Source organism: Cervus canadensis, chromosome 13, assembly GCF_019320065.1.
Source record: "Cervus canadensis isolate Bull #8, Minnesota chromosome 13, ASM1932006v1, whole genome shotgun sequence".
NCBI lineage: Eukaryota > Metazoa > Chordata > Mammalia > Artiodactyla > Cervidae > Cervus > Cervus canadensis.
Window position 1 is genome coordinate 46,440,814 of NC_057398.1, and position 19,381 is coordinate 46,460,194.

General features: G+C 36.9%; 1 protein-coding gene across 1 annotated transcript in view; it reads left to right on the forward strand.

Annotated features, from left to right (window-relative positions):
- The window catches only part of CATSPERE (catsper channel auxiliary subunit epsilon), a 144,756-nt gene that overhangs the window by 81,343 nt on the left and 44,032 nt on the right, over positions 1-19,381 (forward strand). The window contains exons 9-11 of the mRNA XM_043486222.1: positions 1,839-2,331; positions 10,825-11,302; positions 17,166-17,608. Coding sequence (XP_043342157.1) covers positions 1,839-2,331; positions 10,825-11,302; positions 17,166-17,608 — 1,414 coding nt within the window. The remainder of the gene's footprint in view (positions 1-1,838; positions 2,332-10,824; positions 11,303-17,165; positions 17,609-19,381) is intronic.

Below are 19,381 nucleotides of genomic sequence, written 5' to 3' on the forward strand. Positions count from 1 at the left end.
GTGTGGCTTGCCAAAAGCAATAATTGGATCAAGTTTAATGGTGTCATGGTTTAGGGCATAGAAGTTTGATGACATACCTTCAATTGCCCCAACATGGGGTTTCCTTCACCTGGCAGGACCTCATTCTGAGTGGGCAGAATGCCATCACCACCAACCGAGTGTATATTCATTGAGGAAATAGGAAACTCAAGAAGCATTTACTGAACATTCTTTAAACTGATGTCCCCTGAATTGCCCTGCTGAGAAATTCTCCTTAGAACTTCTCGTAAGTTTTAAGATACATGTCAGAGTGCTTGTTTTCACAAATACATTTGTGTGTCCACTTCAAAAGATAGACCCAGCCCTGTCAAATTTCATAATACAAAGAAAAAAAGTGACGATCTTAAAAAACTTATAGAAAGGCACCTCATTTGAATAATAACAAGAGTCAATGTGTCATCTGACTTCCCATTAGTAAAGCTGAATATGCAAGGCTGGAGAAAATGCCTTCAAAATTTTGAAGTCTCTATCTAGCCAAATTACATATCTTTATGTAAAATAAAGATATTTTGGGGTATTCAGAGTCTCAAAAATTTTATGTTCGCATACCCATTAACAGAGAGGTACTAAAAAATGTGTTTTAACAAAACAAGAAAGATCAAAGCATTGGACCCAGTAAATGGTGACTTCAACCCAGGGAATAAAGAAAGAAAATTTCAGGAAAGAAGTACTAGGTTACCTCTGCATTTACCACATGGAAGATATTGTGGAGCACCATTTTAATTACCTACTGGGAAACTTAGAAAACTGAGCATATTTTTAAGTGAAATCATTAACTTTATGGGAAATATTGTAAATATACATATAGGAAAATAATACATATAGGAAAACTTAATTATGACTTTCTCAGTAGTTAACAATATATATATATATATATAAAATAACAATGTAAATACTATAAATTTAGCTAAACACTATGATATTAACTTGAAAAAAGAGATGTACAGGCAGGTATATTATGTGGCAGAAATAGTTTCATGTGTCATATAAGAAGCCAAAATGAACAAAATTACATATTAAGAGAGCAGTATAAGAATATTTATTTGAGATAATGGAGACATTTCAGAACATAGAGCTGCAAGAATCAAAACTGTTTTCTTTTGGTAACTAAAGTGAGGAATGAGGAGAAATGGGGCTGTGGTGGTGTTTTAATATTGTTTTGTTTTACCCAGACTTATGTTGATAAAAATAAAATTTTTTATAAAAGATGATAAACGAGGTGGATGAACCTAGAGCCTGTTATACAGAGTGAAGTTAGGTCAAAAAGAAAAACAAATATCATATATTAATGCATATATATGGAATCTAGAAAAATAGTACTAATGAAACTATTTACAGAGAAGAAATGGAGATGCAGTTGTAGAGAATGGTCTGGTGGACACAGCAGGGGACAGGGAGGGTAGGACAAATTGAGAAAGTAGCACTACCATACATACACTATCATATATAAAATATGTAAAATGTAAAATAACTAGTGGGAAGCTTCTGTATAACACGGGGAGTTCAACCTGGTGTTCTGTGATGACCTAGAGGGGTGGAATGGGGGAGGCGGGTGGAGGGAGGCTCAAGAAGGAAGGGATATATATGACTGATGGCATAAAATATGCCATTATGACTGATTGGCACTGATGTATGGCAGAGGCCACCACAACATTGTAAAGCAATTATTCTCCAATAAAAGAAAAGAAAAGAAATGTTAAAAAAAAAAGAAAAAAAGATGATGCCAGCACCATGCAAGATGAATGAGAAGAAGGAGGGGGTGCGTTTTTCTTTTATATTTTCTATTTTTCTCTTCTTAGGAAATGGTATATCTCGGTACCAATGACAACAAGTGATGTGCTAAAAGAGGTTAAAGGAAATCCAGTGGCTTTTCAAGACTGCTTTATTGCAAATAGTCTTTTCCTGCTGACTTCTCCTATGTTGACAATACCTGAGAGTCCTGGGTTTTTACCAATATCATCACCACAGGGTAGTCAGTTAATAGCAAATTGGGCTGCTTGTGGTCCTTCATTTGTTGTGGTGGTAGCTGACATGGAGACCTTTCAGACAAATGATTCATTCCATACTTGGACCAGAATCAGAGTGCCTCCAAATATTCTGACTGAAGATGAAAGACACAATGTGTCTGATGTGACCGTATCACGGGATGGAATTTTTTTCTTAATAAATGGTATTCTTTACTTTAAAAATTATAATACATTTACAAGACTGGGAAGCAATGCAAATCTTCCTGATGGTGGAATTATTGGCATTACATCAAGAAGGTGGTGTTGGATCAGCTATTTATTAAAGGTTAGTAAAAGATTACATATATATGTATATTACACCTGCACATTTAGATATATTTACCGAACTGTTTGGTCTTCCCAGGTGGTCTAGACGTAAAGAATTTGCCTGCCAATGCAGGAGATGCGGGTTCAATCCCTGGGTCGGGAAGATCCCCTGGAGAAGGAAATGGCAACCCACTCCAGTATTCTTTTTTTTTTTTTTTTCACTTTCACTGCTGTCTGAGAAATCCCATGGACAGAGGAACCTGGAGGGCTACAGTCTATGGGGTCGCAAAAGAGTTGGACGTGACTAAGTGACTAAACAACAGCAGCAACTATTTTCGGTTGTAGGTTTTTTCCTTTTATCTCTTTATATACATTGTGCCACTCTTTCTGGCCTGTAGAGTCTATCCTGAAAAGTCCGATAATTCTCTTATGGTAGTTCCCCTATATATAACCAGTTGCTTTTCTCTTGTTGCTCTTAAGATTCTCTCTTTAATTTTTTTTTTTTTTTTTTGCCATTTTAATTATATTTTGTCTCTGTGTTCATCTTGTTTGGCAACCCTCTGTGCTTCCTGGACCTGGATGTCTGTTTCTTTTCTCAGGTTAGTGAAGTTTTCAGCTCTTATTTCTTCAAATAAATTCTCTGCCTCTTTCTTTCTCTCTTTTCCTTTTATCTTCTCCTCAATAATGCAAATGTTAGTATGATGTTGCATTGATGTTGTCCCAAAAGGACAGTTCATATGGTTTTCACTACTCTGTCTTCCTGACCACTGATTAATTCCTCTGTATCATCTAATCTTATTGTCAATACCTTCTAGGATGTTTTTCATTTTAGCTTTTATATTCTTCTGCTCTAGCTCTTTTTATATATTTTCTGACTCTGTTGAAATTCTTACTATATTCATTCATTCTCCCAAATTCATTGAGCATTTTATGTTCATTATCTTGATCTCTTTATCAGATATATTGCTTATCTCCACTTTGCTAAATTCTTTTTCTGGGATTTTGTCTTGTTTCTTCATTTGGAACATAATCGTCTGCCTCATTTTCCCAGTTCTTTACTGTTTACTTCCATGTGTTAGATAGGTCAGCTGTGTCTCCTGAACTTGTAAAAGTAGCTTTGCATAGGAGATAGTCTATGGGGCCCAGCAGCACACCCCTTTGGTTACCAGAACTATATTCTTTAGTGGTACCCCTGACATGTACTGTGAATACACACTTCCCTTGTGGTGGGGCTGACTAGTGGGCATGCTGGCCAGTGAGGCTGGCCAAGCTGGCTGTGAGGCTGCCCTTTGGGTGGTGGCTGTGCGCCCATTGGAGAGCAGGGTAGGCTTCTTGCTCAGTTGGTTGTGTGGCCCAGCAGATGTGGGGCTTCTGCAACCCCTTGGAGGACAGGGCTGGGTTTCTGTGTAGCTGTCTTCATGGATCAGGTGGCCTCTTGGCTGGTGCAAACCTGTTGCAGAGTGGGGCCAAGTCAAACAACTCTGAATACAAAGTTAAAACAAATTTATGCAAACTACCAGAGCTTCCCTAAGATGACATATGTAACAGCTACACCCCCATATCAATTAAAGAAATTGAATTTGTTATTTAAAAACCTTCCCACACAGAAAACTTCATGCCAAGAGTATTTCACCAGTGAATTCTATGATATATTTTTAAAATAAATGCCACAATTTCTAAAATCTTTCAGAAAACTGAACAAGGGGGATACTTCCTGATTTATTCAGTGAGGCCACCATTATGTGATACCACAATCAAGAATAACACATGACAAGGATATAAAACTGCAGACCAATATCTCTTACTAACAAAGATTTAAAACCTATGAACAAAGTGTTAGTAAACCAGATATAAAAATATATAAAAAGGAAAATACATCATGACCAAGTGGGTTTAACTTAGAAATAAAAGAGTGATTTGCAATAGAAAATCAATCAACATAATTCACCTTATTAGAAAATAATTTAAAAAACCCATACGATCATCTCAATAGGTACATATAAAAGCATTTGACAAAATGTAGTATACACAATTAATTTTAAAAATCAGCAAATTAAGAATAAAAGAGAATTTCCTCAACCTAACACAGAACATTTATGAGAAACCTTAAGCTAACATTGTCCAATGGTAAAAGACTGTTACTTACTCTGCTCAGATTTGATGTAAAAATGCTGTTATTGGTTAAACCTACCATTTGGTGTTCATTTTTTATTAACACCATTTGCTCCTTTGTTCCTTTCTTCCATTTCTTGCTTAAAATAAGGAACAAGGTGAGAATGTTTGCCCACACCACATCTATTCAACATTGTATTGACAGTTTTGGCAGGTGCAATGAGTTAAGAAATGAATAAAAGGAATCTGTATTGAAAAGGAGACTGTCTTTATTCAAACACTTTTAAATGTAGAAAAGATTATTAAATCTATTTTTTTTAAGCTACAGGGCTAATAAGTGAGTTTACCAGGTTGCAGTATATAAGATCAATATAAAAAAATCAACCACATATTTATATAGCAATTTAATTTTGTATATGAAAGATACAAACATATAAGTGAACAATCATAAATTGAAATTTTTAAAAATACTGTTTAAATAGAATTTAAAATATTAAATACTTAGGAATAAACCTGATAAAAGATATGCAAATACATACACATTAAAACTACAAATATTATTGAGTGAAGTAAAAGACATGTATAATGTATCATAGGTTGAAATGTATGAAAATGTATCTTGTTCATAGGTGGAAAACATGCAATATTGTTACAATGAGAATGCTTGAGAAAAGCAGCACTTCAATTAAAATCCTATTGGCTTTCATAGAAATTAAGAAGCTGATTCTATCAGTATGAAACAAAAAAAATCTAGAAATAAATGCCACTAAAAATGTAGATCTTGGTTGGAATGCAGAATATTTTAAAAATTTTGAATTCTTCCTAAGCTTATCTACATGAACAGTATGAAAAGACAAAAAGATGGGACACTGAAATATGAACTCCACAGGTCGGTAGGTGCCTAATATGCTCCTGGAGATCAGTGGAGAAATAACTCCAAAAAGAATGAAGAGATGGAGCCAAAGCAAAAACAACACCCAGTTGTGGATATGACTGGTGATGGAAGTAAAGTTCAATGCTGTAAAGAGCAATATTGCAGAGGAACCTGGAATGTTAGGTCCATGAATCAAGGCAAACTGGAAGTGGTCAAACAGGAGATGGCAAGAGTGAATGTTGACATTTTAGGAATCAGTGAACTAAAAGGGACTGGAACGGGTGAATTTAACTCAGATGACCATTATATCTACTACTGTGGGCAAGAATCCCTTAGAAGAAATGGAGTAGCTGTCATAGTCAACAAAAGAGTCCAAAATGCAGTACTTGGATGCAATCTTAAAAACGACAGAATGATCTCTGTTCGTTTCCAAGGCAAACCTTTCAATATCACAGTAATCCAAGTCTATGCCCTGACCAGTAATGCTGAAGAAGCTAAAGTTGAATGGTTCTATGAAGACCTACAGGATCTTCTAGAACTAACACCCAAAAAAAGATGTCCTTTTCCTTATAGGGCCTGGAATGGAAAAGTTGGAAATCAAGAAATACCTGGAGTAATAGGCAAATTTGGCCTTGGAGTACAGAATGAATCAGGGCAAAAGCTAATAGAATTTTGCCAAGAGAATGCACTGGTCATAGCAAACACCCTCTTCCAACAACACAAGAGAAGACTGTACACATGGACATCACCAGATGGTCAATACTGAAATCAGATTGATTATAGTCTTTGCAGCCAAAGAGGAGAAGCTCTATACAGTCAGCAAAAACAAGACTGGGAGCTGACTGTGGCTCAGATCATGAACTCCTTATTGCCAAATTCAGACTTAAATTGAGAAAGTAGGGAAAACCACTAGACCATTCAGGTATGACCTAAATCAAATCCCTTAGGTTTATATAGTGGAAGTGACAAATAGATTCAAGGGACTAGATCTGACAGACAGAGTGCCTGAAGAACTGTGGATGGAGGCTCATGACATTCTATAGGAGCCAGTGATCAAGGCCATCCCCAAGAAAAAGAAATGCAAAATGGCTATCTGAGGAGCCCTTACAAATACCTGTGAAAAGAAGAGAAGTGAAAGGCAAAGGAGAAAAGGAAAGACATACCTAAACTCAGAGTTCCAAAGAACAGCAAGGAGAGACAAGAAAGCCTTCCTCAGTGATAAATGCAAAGAAATAGAGGAAAACAATGGAATGGGAAAGACTAGAGATCTCTTCAAGAAAATTAGAGACATGAAGGGAACATTTCATGCAAAGATGGGCACAATAAAGGACAGAAATGATATGGACCTAACAGAAGCAGAAGATATTAAGAAGAGGTGGCAAGAATACACAGAAGAACTATACAAAAAAGATCTCAGGACCCAGATAATCATGATGGTGTGATCATTCACCTAGAGCCAGACATCCTAGAATGTGACGTCAAGTGGGCCTTAGGAAGCATCACTACGAACAAAGCTAGTTGAGGTGAGGGCATTTCAGTTGAGCTATTTCAAATCCTAAAAGATGATGCTGTGAAAGTGCTGCACTCAATATGCCAGCAAATTTGGAAAACTCACACAGGACTGGAAAAGGTCAGTTTTCATTCCAATCCCTAAGAAAGGCAATGCCAAAGAATGCTCAAACTACCGCACAATTCCACTCATCTCAAACACTAGTAAAGTAATGCTCAAAATTCTCCAAGCCAGGCTTCAGCAATACGTGAACTGTGAACTTCCAGATGTTCAAGCTGGTTTTGGAAAAGGCAGAGGAACCAGAGATCAAATTGCCAACATCCTCTGGATCACTGAAAAAGCAAGAGAGTTCCAGAAAAACATCTATTTCTGCTTTATTGACTATGCCAAAGCCTTTGACTGTGTGGATCACCACAAACTGTGGAGGATTCTTCAAGAGATGGGACTACCAGACCACCTGACCTGCCTCTTGAGAAACCTGTAGCAGGTCAGGAAGCAACAGTTAGAGCTGGACATGGAACAAGAGACTGGTTCCAAATAGGGAAAGGAGTACATCAAGGCTGTATATTGTCACCCTACTTATTTAACTTATATGCAGAGTACATCATGAGAAATGCTGGACTGGATGAAGCCCAAGCTGGAATCAAGATTGCCGGGAGAAATGTCAATAACCTCAGATATGCAGATGACACCACCCTTAACGGCAGAAAGTGAAGAAGAACTAAAGAGCCTCTCGATGAAAGTGAAAGAGGAGAGTGAGAAAGTTGGCTTAAAGCTCAACATTCAGAAAACTAAGACCATGGCATCTGGTCCCATCACTTCATGGCAAATAGATGGGGAAACAATGGAAACAGTGAGAGACTTTATTTTCTTGGGCTCCAAAATCACTGCAGGTGGTGAGTGCAGCCATAAAATTAAAAGGTGCTTACTCCTTGGAAGGAAAGTTATGACCAACCTAGACAGCATATTAAAAAGCAGAGACATTACTTTACCAACAAAGGTCCATCTAGTCAAGGCTATGGTTTTTCCAGTAGTCGTGTATGGATGTGAGAATTGGACTGTAAAGAAAGCTGAGCACCAAAGAATTGATGCTTTTGAACTATGGTGTTGGAGAAGACTCTTGAGAGTCCCTTGGACTGCAAGGAAATTCAACCAGTCTATCCTAAAGGAAATCAGTCCTGGGTGTTCATTGGAAGGACTGATGCAGAAGCTGAAACTCCAGTACTTTGGCCACTTGGTGAAAAGAACTGACTCATTGGAAAAGACCCTGATGCTGGGAAAGATTGAAGGTAGGAGGAGAAGGGGACGACAGAGGATGAGATGGTTGGATGGCATCACCGACTCAATGGACATGAATTGGAGTAAGCTCCAAGGGATGGGTGAAAGACAGGGAAGCCTGGCATTCTGCAGTCCAGGGGATCACTATGAGTCAGACACAACTTAGCCACTGAACAGAACAGAAAGTGTCTTTATTTTTTGCCTTCATTTCCACCAAATACAGAATTATATAATGACACGTGGGTTTTGTTGTTTTTCAGTTGTTTTTAAAGCAATTTACAAAGACATTTGGTTATCTTATGGCTTTCATCATTTTTGTTAAGAAGTGAGCCATTATTCCAGTCATTTTTCTCAAGTATATAATGTGTCTTTTTTACTCATTTCTCCTTTAGATCCTTCATTTTATCTTTGGTTTTCAGCATTTTTATTATGTGCTTATGTATAATTTCCTTTGTATTTTTCCTGTTTGTGGTTCAGTTGAGCCTCTTGGATTTCTGGGATTATGTCTTTCATTAATTTTTGGATGTTCTTGAACATTATTTCTTCAAATACTTCTTCTGCACCAGTCTCTTTTTCCTCTTCTTCTAGGATTCCAGAAACATATATATATGAGACTTCATATGGGCAGATGCCCTGATTTTTTTTATTTGTATTTCAGTTAGGATACATGCTATTATCCTGTCATCAAATCCACTGCTCTTTTACTCTTGTTATTCTCAGTTAACTCTTAAATCCATCTAGTAATGTCTTTATTCCTCGTATCATATCTTTAATTTTTAGCATTTCCATTCTGTTTTTTTTTTATTTATTTTTGGCTGCGCTGGGTCTTAGTTGCTGCATGTGGGCTTTCTCTACTTGAGGTGAGTAGGGGCTACTCTCTAGTTGCAGAGCTCAGGCTTCTCATTGCAGTGGCTTCTCTTGTTGCAGAGCACAGCTGTAGGTATGTGGGCTTCAGTAGTTGTAGCACGCAGGCTCAGTAGTTGTGGCACACAGGCTTAGTTGCTCTGCAGCATGTGGGATCTTCCCGAGCCAGGGACAGGATCTATGTGCCCTGCATTGGCAAGTGGATTCTTGACCACTGGACCACCAGGGAAGTTCCCTATTCTGTTTTTGTTTTTTTTAAATCATCTACATATCTTAGCTATAATTCCCCATCTCTGCATTCTTGCTTGTCTTTCCACTAGATTTTCAGTGTTTCATCATAGCAATTTTCTTTTTTGCTGTGCCTGGAGTCTCAGCACTGACGAGATTCCAGAGATCTCTTCATACTTTGTAACTGAGTCACCAGCTTTCCAAATCCTAAGAAAGTCATCTCTGCTGCCAGCTTTTTTTTTTTTTTAATCTCTGAGGATTTCTCTTTCCTTTCTCATCAGCCCCAGGATTTCTTGCCTTGGGAGATTTCTCTCTCTCTCCTGCTTCCCTGCCCCTAATCCTTGCATGGAGACTGCTTTATACTCTCAGTGAAGACCATGTATATCTCAGAAGGAGAGCTTGTCTTAGCTCTCTTATCCCACTTCCTGTATATGGTAGCAAGCATCCAGAATGCTGACAGATTTTTCTCAACTTTGTTGCCCTGGTGCTTGTACCCTCCCTGTCTTCAGAAGGTTACTGCTTTATATTTGGGAGAGGCCACGAATGTATCAGAGGGATTGCTCCACTTTCCTGCCTTGCCCCAAGACCTTGGCTTACTATACCCAAGCACTAACTGAAGATCGGTAGGAAAGAGTTTTGGGTAGGTATAATCTCATTACATGGCTGGGGCTCACTGGAGTTCCCATCTATCATGTTTATGACCAATTCCCCTTCCCATCTCTCTGCCAAGAACAGTGAGAATAACTGTGAGTCTTTTCTATAAAGGGCTCATCATTTTGTTTCTAATCTATTTCCTTCTTGAGAATTGTTTCGCACTCATTTTCAGCAATAGAAGTTCTAGGTTTTAAATTGAATCTTCATTTGGCAAAACATCTTTTTACCCCAAATGGTCTCTCTTTTTTTTAGTTATCAGTTCGATTTCTTTCCACATACTGTTTGAGTATAGACTAGATATTTGTACATTAAATAAATGTACAAATCTATTTATTTTGAGAGACAAGATATGCACAAAAGACTCTGTTGATTGTCATAGACATAGAACTTCCATTTTAAGTAAAAATCTTTAAGAATTAGAACCATTTGGGGGAGGGGAGATGGGGAAAAGGGGGTACCTGGCTCCCTAAATGAAATTACACCCACTGAATCTCAGACATAGCATCTCTGGGTAGTCTTCCCCTCTAACAGTGTCCATCAAAGGGTAGTACTGATTTGTCTCAGGTTTTAAGTTCTCTCTTCTCTTTAGCAAAGGAAGTTGGAATTCCAAAAATAATGTTTGAAGTATCCTTATTTCTTGACCTTAGTAAACATCAAAGTCTAAGGGACACTCCTGGTCAGAGTAGATAAATACATAAGAAAAGAGAAGGCTAATGCTCTTTGAGGATTTAAAAGGGAATTTAAATTAATTATTTATATTGATAGAAAAAGTATATAAAAGAATAAAATTACTGGAATAATTTATTTTTATACCTATGTGTAATATATTTCCATGTAACTTCTATGTCTGAAGTATTGTTCAGAAATACAATACAAATTAAACCTTAGTAGTTACTGTGTTTTATTTTTAAGTGTTGCAAAATAGAAGACAGGAACTGTTAGCACCCTCTCTAAAATCAAAGATATTCTAATTGTTTTCTATTTTGTCACAGGATAAAGAAAGAAGAAGCGACATGGCAATCTGGACAGAAAATGAAGTTTATCTTGGATATACTCTTCTTAAATTTGTTAAAATAGTAACTACTGAAAAACTGAAAGGACTTCTAAATATGTCACCAACTGCTACTCTGACTATACACAATGTTGAGTATACAGGACACCCTTTGGAACTTGCCTTGTTATTAAATTACTGCATTATATGTAACACCTCCAAAACAATTTACCTAGTGATATACAATGAAGATACAATACAATGGGTATTCCAAGACTTTGCATTAGATGTCACTATTGACACTTTTTTAATTCCATATTTCTTATATTCAGCAATGCCAGAATTATTACTATGGGACAAACATAGGGTCTACTATTATTATCATAATTTCACAGATACTGGAGTTTTACAGACAACTACAGAATTTGGAAATCTATCAAGATTATCACAAAACAGCATTATTCACAATGTTCTTATGGGTAAGTTATCTTCAATCTGCAAAAATTATTCTAGATTTCATAGACATCTTCCTTATGAAGATGTACAATTGTAATGCATTAATATATGGTGTTTTTGATAAAGATGTTTAGATGTTTTACCATCTAAAAATGGTTATCTTTAAAATTCTATTAATGCTAACTAGGATCTCATAAGGGACTTCCCTGGTGGCTCAGAAGGTAAAGAATCTGCCAGCAATGCAGGCTACCCACTTTGCTATTCTTGCCTGGAGAATTCCATATATAGAAGAATCTGGTGGGCTACAGTCCATGGGGTCTGAAAGAGTCGGACGCAACTGATAGACTAACACTTTCACTTTTTTTCCCAGAATCTCATAAAGCAAAATGGCAAACTCAAGTTCTTTATTCAGAGGTACATTTTGATCAATCAGCAGATACACATGCAACTTGCATATGTGTTTTCAGTGTAGGAGGTGATGTGTGGTTGTATTCACTTCCTAGGGCTTAGGACTCACATAACAAAGTACCACAAACTGGTACAAACTTAAAGCCACAGAAATTTATTGTCTCAGTTCTAGAGGCTAGAATTCCACATTTAAAGTGTTGGCAGGGCCATACTCCCTCTGAAATCTGAAGGAATCTTTCCTAGCTTCTATGACTTGTTGGCAAACCTTGCCATTCCTTCCTTGCAGCTTCATCATTCCGGTCACTGCCTGTGGCATCACATAGCATTCTTCCTGTCTTCATACACCATCTTGTTATAAGGACACCAGGGCCAACCGTAGCCCAGAATGATCTCATCTTAACTAATTACATCTGTAATGACTCTGTTTCCAAATATAGTCATGTTCTGAAGCAGCATCTGGAGTTAGAAGTTCAACATAACTTTTTTGAGGGGACACAATTCAATTAAACTGAATTCTATAACAGATGTTGTAGAGCTAAACCAATCTGTTTTCAAGTCCATAAAAATGTCATTTAATGTTTCCAAACCTCAGTTTTCTAATCTAAAATATATTAATAGGACTGTCACATTGACTAGATAAGGGGTTGTATATAAAATGCTTAGATAATACTTGGCAAGTGGTAAGCCTTTAACTAATAGTAGTTATTCTTGGGCTTCTCTGGCGGCTCAGTGGTAAAGAATCCACCGGCCAATGCAGGAGACACGGGTTCTGTCCCTAATCAAGAAGGATCCCACTTGCCTCGGAGCAATGAAGCCTGTATGCACAACTAGTGTACCTCTGCTCTAGAGCCCGGGAGCCGTAATTACTGAAGCCCACATGCCTTAGAACCCGTGCTCCACAACAAGAGGATCCACATCAATGAGAAGCCCACACACCACAACTAGAGATAAGTCAGCACAGCAATGACGACCCAGCACAGCCAAAAATAAATTAGTTAATTACATTTAAAAACACATTATTTATTCTTCATGTTATTATTCCTAAGGTAGTGTACTAGACATCATATGAAACACAAAGAAATAGAAAGTTTGATCCTCAAGGAATCTAGTTAGGAGTTAAATTAACTGAGACATTTAAACTAAATATCACTGTTGTTTGTAATTGATCTTTCTTGACCCCATATCACCCTTCAACTCACAGCCATTCAATTTTGCTACTTCCTTTTACAGCAAAACTCCAAGAAGTATTGCCTACTTTCACTTTTTCCTCTTTCCTCTCATTCTTTCTTGAATCCACTCTAATAAAATTTTCTCAAAAACTGCCCTTGTCAGGGGTTTCAATGACTCCCACTTTGTTAATCCAGTGGCCAATTTCCAGTCATCTTTTGTGATCTGGCAGCAGCAGCACTTGAAACAATTCAACATGGCCTTTTTCCTGAAACACGTTTTCCCAAAGACTTTGGGGGGTATTTTTGATCTTCCTCCTGTTTCACCAGCCTCAACCTCTTTTCCATTCTCATCTTCTTAATTCCTAAATGGAGAAGTAGTTGAACTCTCTTTACATTCATTCTTTGTATGTAATTCATTCTAATGTAATTCTTTACATTACATTCATTCTTTGCCCTCCAGCCAAGATCCCTAGCCTGAACTCCAAACTGCTATTTCTTACTACCTCTTGATCCTTTCACTCAGATGACTAGAGTGCACCTCAGACTAACATATCCAAAACTGAATCCTTGAGTCCCTCACCCACACTGCAGCCTGCTTCTTCCCTTGTCGTCCCCTACCAAGTAAATAGCTCTTCTTTTCTTCCAACCACAAACCTTGACCTCATCCTTGAATTCTCCCCTTTTACATCCCATAGCAAGCCATTATCAAATCCTGTTGGCTATGTGTAAAAAGTATATCTAAAATCTAACCTTTTTTCACCATTCCCACTCCAGTCCAAGCCCCTATCCTCTCTAGCCCATAAGTATAAGAGTTTTTTAAGTGGTCTCTCACCTTTTATCTGTGTGTCCCCATCATCAACCAGGTTAGGGTACACCTAGCAGCCAGAGTGAGCCTTTGAAAATATATGCAAAATCATATTCCTCTGCTTAAAACTCTCATTTGGCTTCTTATATCACTCAGAATAAAATCTAAAACCTTTAGCATAACCTGAAACACAGTATGAGATCTGGCCCTAGACTCTGATGTGGTCTCCTATCACTTGACTCTTTGTTCACTGTTACCTAGCCAGACTGGCCTCTTTGCTATTCCTTGGATATCTGCTGCCAAGAATATTCTTCACTTGGATATTGACATAACTCTTCTATTTAATTCAGGCTTAAGTCCAAGTATTTTTTTATGTGTGACGTCTCTGGTAATGTCATAATATGAAAGGACTTTCCAATTATTAGAAATATTGTCATATATTTTCTGTGAATAGTTTAACTTTGGGAGTTCCCTGGTGATCCAGTGGTTAAGAATCTACCTTGCAATGCGGGGACACAGGTTCGATCCCTGGTTGGGAAACTGGCTCCCACATGCTGTGGAGCAACTGAACCCATGCACTACACCTAGAGACTCCATGCACTGCAACTGGGGAGTCCATGCACTGCAGCAGAAGACCCTGTGTGATTCAGTGAAACCCCATGTGCAACTAAGACCCGAAGCAGCCAAATAAGTCCTAAAATAAAATTTTTAAATATTTTAAAAAATAGTTTAACATTATAATTCTTATGTTTCCATCTTTAATTCACTATATTATTGTATTTGGTATAAGTTAGAAACCTAATTTTATTTCTTATTTTTCCTCTGAAACCTGGTATTGCCTTCAGATTAGTCTTCTATTAAGCAAAGCTTGCCCCACAGATCTGAAATGCCAATTTTAGTGTGTATTTATTCCTCATGTTAAGTGAGTTCAGTTTTAGGCTATTCCCTCCCACTCATCTGTCTTCACAAGATCTATAGTGTTTTGATTACTGCAGCTTTAATCACCTAACACACTAAGTGTGTGTGTTTAGTCACCAAGTGTGTGTGTCCGACTCTTTGTGACAGTATGAACTGTAGCCCGCCCAGTCTCCTCTGTTTGTGAGATTTCTCAAGCAAGAATCTGGAGTGGGTTGCCATTTCCTTCTCCAGGGGATCTTCCCTACCCAGGGGTTGAATTCACATCCTTTGCATTGGCAGACAGATTGTTTACCACTAAGCCACCAGGAAAGCCCCTAACACACTATGTAATTTACTTATTTTATGTTTATTGGTTGCCTTCCCCAAAGTAAAGTAAGCTACAAAGGAAAAAAATCTTTTAGTTTTTACTAATGTGTCCTCCCAACTATCTAGAGTGGTGTGTAGCTATAGTTGAGCATTCAATAAATATGTAATGAATAGATGAATGCATATTTGCCATATCTTCCCAATCAGGATGTTATATGTCTTCATTAGTTTTATTTTCTTTAATTGGTCTATTAAATTCTTTCATCTCTTCTTCAGTCAATTTTAGATGTTTGTATTTATTGGCAAAGACTTCATATTTTAATGTTTAAATTTCTTACATATCTGTATTTCTATTCTCTTGCTCATTTATAATATGTCCCTACTTGCTGGTTTGCAAGATATTTATTATTTTTAGAGGTTTTTTTTGGTTTTGTTTTCCTTTCCTTTGAAAAGAACTGTTTTATTTATCAACTCTACATCCTTTTTTACTTAATTCCTTAATTTCTGCTTTTATCATTAATGATTCTTTTATATAGAGTGTTATATAAAAGTTATGCAAACTTTTATGTACAGTGTTCTTATTCTCATTATTTTAAAAAATAACTTCTAATTTTCATCTTAACTTCATGTTTAATCCAAAATTCACTTAATAGTGTTTTAAGGAGCAGTGTGATAGGAAAATGGGAGTATGTTGACACTGTTACTATAATATTCTGATCCTAAAAAACAGCATTTCTGATTTGAGTTTGATTAGAATATAATTTATGGCAATTTGTGAAAATGTCATTTAATTATTTAGATTCCAAATGTAAGGTGCAAAAGCACAAAACACTCTGAATCTCCCTAACTCTTTTATTCACCTTTTTCCTTTCAGCTAGTCCTTTCTAAGTGTTGTTTTTGACAGTATAATCCTGGGAGCTGTACACAGAGTGTCGTATCTGAAAAGAAAGCTATGAAACCAACTAGACCACCTGTTCATTTTATAGATATGGTTATAGAACCAAAGAGGTTAAGAAATGTACTGTTTATGAATGTCTATAACTTCGTTATAATACTCTATTAAGGGGAGAAAGTCGATTATTATTTATAGAGTGAACCTGAAAAGGTGCTAGTTCCTTCACCACCACCTTTTCTTCATCCCAACTGCATTAGCCTACTATTGCTGCTGGGCTTCCTAAGGTGGCTCAGTGGTAAAAAGAATCTGCCTGTGAATGCAGGAGACACTGGAGACACAGGTTCACTCCATGGGCCAGGAAGATCCCCTGAAGGAGGAAGTAGCAACCCACTCCAGTATTCTTGCCTGGAAAATTCCATGGACAGAGGAGCCTGGCAAGCTAAAGTCCATAGGGTTACAAAGAGGTGGACACAACTAAGCAACTGAACATGCACACACTATGGCTGCTATAAAAAATATCACAGACCAGGTGGCTTAAACAACAGAAATTTATTTTTTCACAATTCTGGAAGCTAGAAGTTCAAGATCAAGATGTCATCAAGGTTGGTTTCTGACCGGCTTAGAGACAGTGCCCACCTTTTCACTGTGTCCTCACATAGCCTTTTTTCTTTGTGCCGGCAGAGAGAGAAAGAGATCTCTGGTATATCTTCCTCCCCTGATAAAGACATCAGTCATATTGGATTAGGGCCCCATCCTTCTGACCTCATTTAACCTTAATTACCTCGTTAGAGCCTCTACATTCAAATACAGTCACAATGAGAGTTAGGGCTTCAACACAGGCATTTTGAGGGGACATAATTCGGTCCATATCACAATACTTCCTAATAATACCATTCCTGTCATACTCATCCTCATTTTTATTTGATGCACTAATTCAAGCTCTTTCAATGTTCACATGTATGTTCATGTGATTATAAAAGTCATACAGTGAATGAAAGAAGAAAGGTATGCAGAAAAACAAAATGCTCTGCTATGAAGTGGGAGAGCAGCTCTCAAACATTATGTAAAGTTATCGGTTTGTGTCTGCACACCTTGATTTTCTCAAAGTATATAAATATCATTATGAAAGAAATTATTTTGGTTAATAGTGCACTTAAGTAGGGGCTTCCCTGGTGGCTCAGGTGATAAAGAATCTACCTGCAATGTGGGAGACCCCGGGTTCGATCCCTGGGTTGAGATGATCCCCTGGAGAAGGGAATGGCTACCCATGCCAACATTCTTGCCTGGAGAATCCCATGGACAGAGTAGCCTGGCGGGCTACAGTCCATGTCAGCATGGATTTATGTTAACTTAGAGTAACAAAAACTTTTCTCTTTTTTTTCCAGATTATTATGGAAATATTGTGGTAAAAATGGAAAACAATGTAATGTTTTATTTCAAGTTTAAAGTCAAAGATGCAATAAAGCTACATTTATGGACAAATAGCACAGTAAAATCATTAGTTTGCTTTAAACCATCTGGTAATATGTATCTCCTATATGTTTTTGAAAATGGCAAAATATATCCAGAGGATTATCCCTTAAAACTGGAAGCACAAAGTATAACTTTCAAGACAAAAGAAAAGTGCCCCTACATGGCATTTCATAATGATATTATTCATTTTTCTTACCTTTTGGACAAGGGACAAAACCTGTCAGTTTGGGCTCAAATAGTCTATCCAGAAAATATTGGTCTATATATCATTGTAGAATCATATGGCCCCAAAATATTAGAAATGAAAGATAAGATTCACTATGAAATTGCCTCAGGATATTGCAGTAAAACCATGGTAAGTTAATATTTTAAAATTCTTTGATTTTAATAAATGTAAAATTATAATATTAACATTTAAAAAAAAACAAATGTCTCTTCAAGTTTAGCTTTGAAATATTGAGAAATATGTATGTTTTTAATGAATAATGATATGATAACTCATTAACTTCTGAGTGACAATTTTTATTTTCAACATCCAGGGCCTCTTTGCCACTTAAAAGCACATTCCTATTGAACTCTTTTATTGTCAATTGTATTTTTCACTTCCCTTTAAAAAAAAAAATAGCATGTGACTGTTTTGTGGAGTTCTATCTGCTATCGAAAAAGCAAGAGAGTTCCAGAAAAACATCTATTTCTGCTTTAATGACTATGCCAAAGCCTTTGACTGTGTGGATCACAATAAACTGGACAATTCTGAAAGAGATGGGCACACCAGACCACCTGACCTGCCTCCTGAGAAACCTGTATGCAGGTCAGGAAGCAACAGTTAGAACCAGACATGGAACAACAGACTGCTTCCGTTTCACAAAAGATAACATTAAACTTTTAAAATCTAATTATATCCAAGAAAATTCTTGTAAAATAATGTTTATGATTATATATGAAGAAAAATGTGGCATACAGAAGAATACAGGTGCAAATTTGACAATTAGTTCCTTTCTTTGAACATGAAACTAGATTTTTTTTCTCTTTTTTTGCTCTGTATTTTTTTTAACTTTTTATTGGAGTACATTCAATTAACAATGTTGTGATAGTTTCAGGTAGACAGCAAAGGGGCTCAGTCATACATATACATGCATCCATTCTCCCCCAAATTCCCCTCCCATCCAGGCTGTCACATAACACTGAGCAGAGTTCCCTGCGCTATATACAGTAGGACCCTGTTAGTTATTCATTTTATATATAGCAGTGTGTACATGTACATCCCAAACTCCCTAATAATCCATTTTCCCCATTCTTCCCCTCTGGCAACCATAAGTTCATTCTCTAAGTCTGTGAGTCTCTTTCTGTTTTGTAAATAAGTTCATTTATATCATTTCTTTTTAGATTCTGCATATAAGGGATGTCATATGATATTTTTCCTCCTCTGTCAGATTTACTTTACTCAGCATGACAATCTCTAGGTCCATCCGTGTTGCTGCAAATGGCATTACTTCATTCTTCTCAATGGCTGAGTAATATTCCATTGCATATATGTACCACATCTTCTTTATCTATTCCTCTGTTGATGGAAATTTAAGTTGCTTCAATGTCTTGACTATTGTAAATAGTGCTGCAATTAACATTAGAATGCATGTATTCTTTCAGACCATGTTTTTCTCCAGGTATATGCCCAGGAGTAGGATTGCAGGGTCATCTGGTAGCTCTATTTTTAATTTTTTAAGGAACCTTCACACTGTTCTCCATAGTGGCTATACCAATTTACATTCCTACCAACAATGAGGGTTCTCTTCTCTCTATACCTTCTCCAGCATTTATTGTGGATTTTTTGATGATAGCCATTTTGACTGGTGTGAGGCGATATCTCATTGAAGTGAAGCTAGATTTATTTTTAGTGTGATTACTTTCATAGCCTCAACTTTATCATAAAAGATTGCATATTTTATGTCATTTAACTTAGTATCCAGCATACAAGTAAATAAACTTTGTTTAAGAGATAAGATTTTTCACTAAGGTTTTTTAAATATTTATTTATTTGGCTGCACCAGGTCTTAGTTGCAGCATGTGGGATCTACTAGTTGCAGGGATCAAACCCAGGCCCCCTGCATTAGGTGTGCAAAGACTTAGC